General features: G+C 71.8%; 2 protein-coding genes across 2 annotated transcripts in view; one reads left to right on the top strand and one right to left on the bottom strand.

Moving 5' to 3' along the window:
* The window catches only part of JSRP1 (junctional sarcoplasmic reticulum protein 1), a 2823-nt gene extending 1990 nt beyond the window's left edge, over nt 1–833 (top strand). Inside the window, exons 3-4 of the mRNA XM_027769586.1 lie at nt 3–67; nt 177–833. Coding sequence (XP_027625387.1) covers nt 3–67; nt 177–662 — 551 coding nt within the window. The 3' untranslated portion in view covers nt 663–833. The remainder of the gene's footprint in view (nt 1–2; nt 68–176) is intronic.
* A 70-nt stretch (nt 834–903) lies between these two features.
* The window catches only part of AMH (anti-Mullerian hormone), a 2359-nt gene continuing 2049 nt past the window's right edge, over nt 904–1213 (bottom strand). The window contains exon 5 of the mRNA XM_006171816.3: nt 904–1206. Within this exon, the coding sequence (XP_006171878.1) occupies nt 965–1206 (242 nt within the window). The 3' untranslated portion in view covers nt 904–964. The remainder of the gene's footprint in view (nt 1207–1213) is intronic.

The raw sequence follows: 1213 nt of genomic DNA, 5'->3' as shown, positions 1-1213 counted from the left end.
CCCCGCGCCTGCCCCTGAGCCGTGGATCCCGCCGAGGCCCCCGCCGAAGGCGCCAGTGTCGCCCGCGGTAAGCGCGGCCTTCCCGTGGCCGCGGGCAGTGGAGACCTCGCCGGGCGGGGATCGGACCAGCGGGGAGGTGGGCGCTGACCTCAGCACCCCGTTATCTGCGTCCACAGCCAAAGCCCGTGGCCAGGGCGCCCCCTTCACAGCCGCCTGTGCCCAAGGCTGAGGCAGGGGACAGGCCCGAGGGTCCCGGGGACCAGGAGGCTGCAGAGAAGGTTGAGGAGCCCGAGCCCGAGGAGGACACTGGCGAGAAGGCAGAGGAGGGCCCCGCCCCGCTCGCCCACGGAGGACCCCAGGAGAAGGCGCGGAAGGAGAGGCCGGGGAGGGAGGAGAGGCCGCGGAAGGAGAGGCCTCGGAAGGAGGAGAAGCGGCGAAAGGAGGAAAGGCCACGGAAGGAGAGGCCACGGGCCGCCAGGGAGCCCGGAGAAACCGCACCCTGGCGCTGGGAGGCGCGCGAAGGGGGCCATCGGCCGTGGGCACGGGACTCCAGGGACCGGGAGCACAGGAAGAAGCAGGCCTGGGCCTCCCCGCGGCCCCAGGCCGAGGAGGACCGGTCCCCAGGCCGCCAGAAGCACCGTCAGGGCAAGGGCCGGGACTGAGGGGCCTGGGCCCTGCGCGCCGACCGCGGGAGTCCCCGCTCCAGTCCTCGGAGTACTCCGCAGCCCCACCAAAATAAAGCGAGTGTTGCCACCTCCGGCCCCTGCTTCTTTGCTCCTGGAGCTGGGACTCGAACCGGGTCCTCATGACGATGGGGCGCTTCAGACGAAGGCAATGAGCGTGGACAGGGAGTGGCAGGAGACTCCCACGGGCTCCCAAACACGCCTGGACACTCCAGCCGCGTGCTTGCTGGTCTTTATTGGGGCGACGCCTGGGGTACAAATAGTTGGGGGGCCTCGTGGGGTCACCGGCAGCCACACTCGGTGGCCACCATGTTGGGCACGTGGCGCGCGCTGATGCGCCCCTCGGACAGGCTGATGAGGAGCTTGGCGGCGTAGGCCGTGGGCACGCAGCAGGGCGCACGCGCCAGGACGGCCCCGCGGGCCTGCGCCTTGAGCAGCAGCACCACGTGGTTGCCGTAGCGCGGGCTGCGGTCCGACTGTGGCCAGCCGCACGCGCCCTGGCAGTTGGTGGCCTGGGTCGCGCCTGGGGT

This window comes from Tupaia chinensis, unplaced genomic scaffold (assembly GCF_000334495.1).
Source record: "Tupaia chinensis unplaced genomic scaffold, TupChi_1.0 Scaffold149964_2, whole genome shotgun sequence".
NCBI lineage: Eukaryota > Metazoa > Chordata > Mammalia > Scandentia > Tupaiidae > Tupaia > Tupaia belangeri.
Note: the sequence above shows the minus strand (reverse complement) of the source record. Positions and strands in the feature narration are given on the sequence as shown.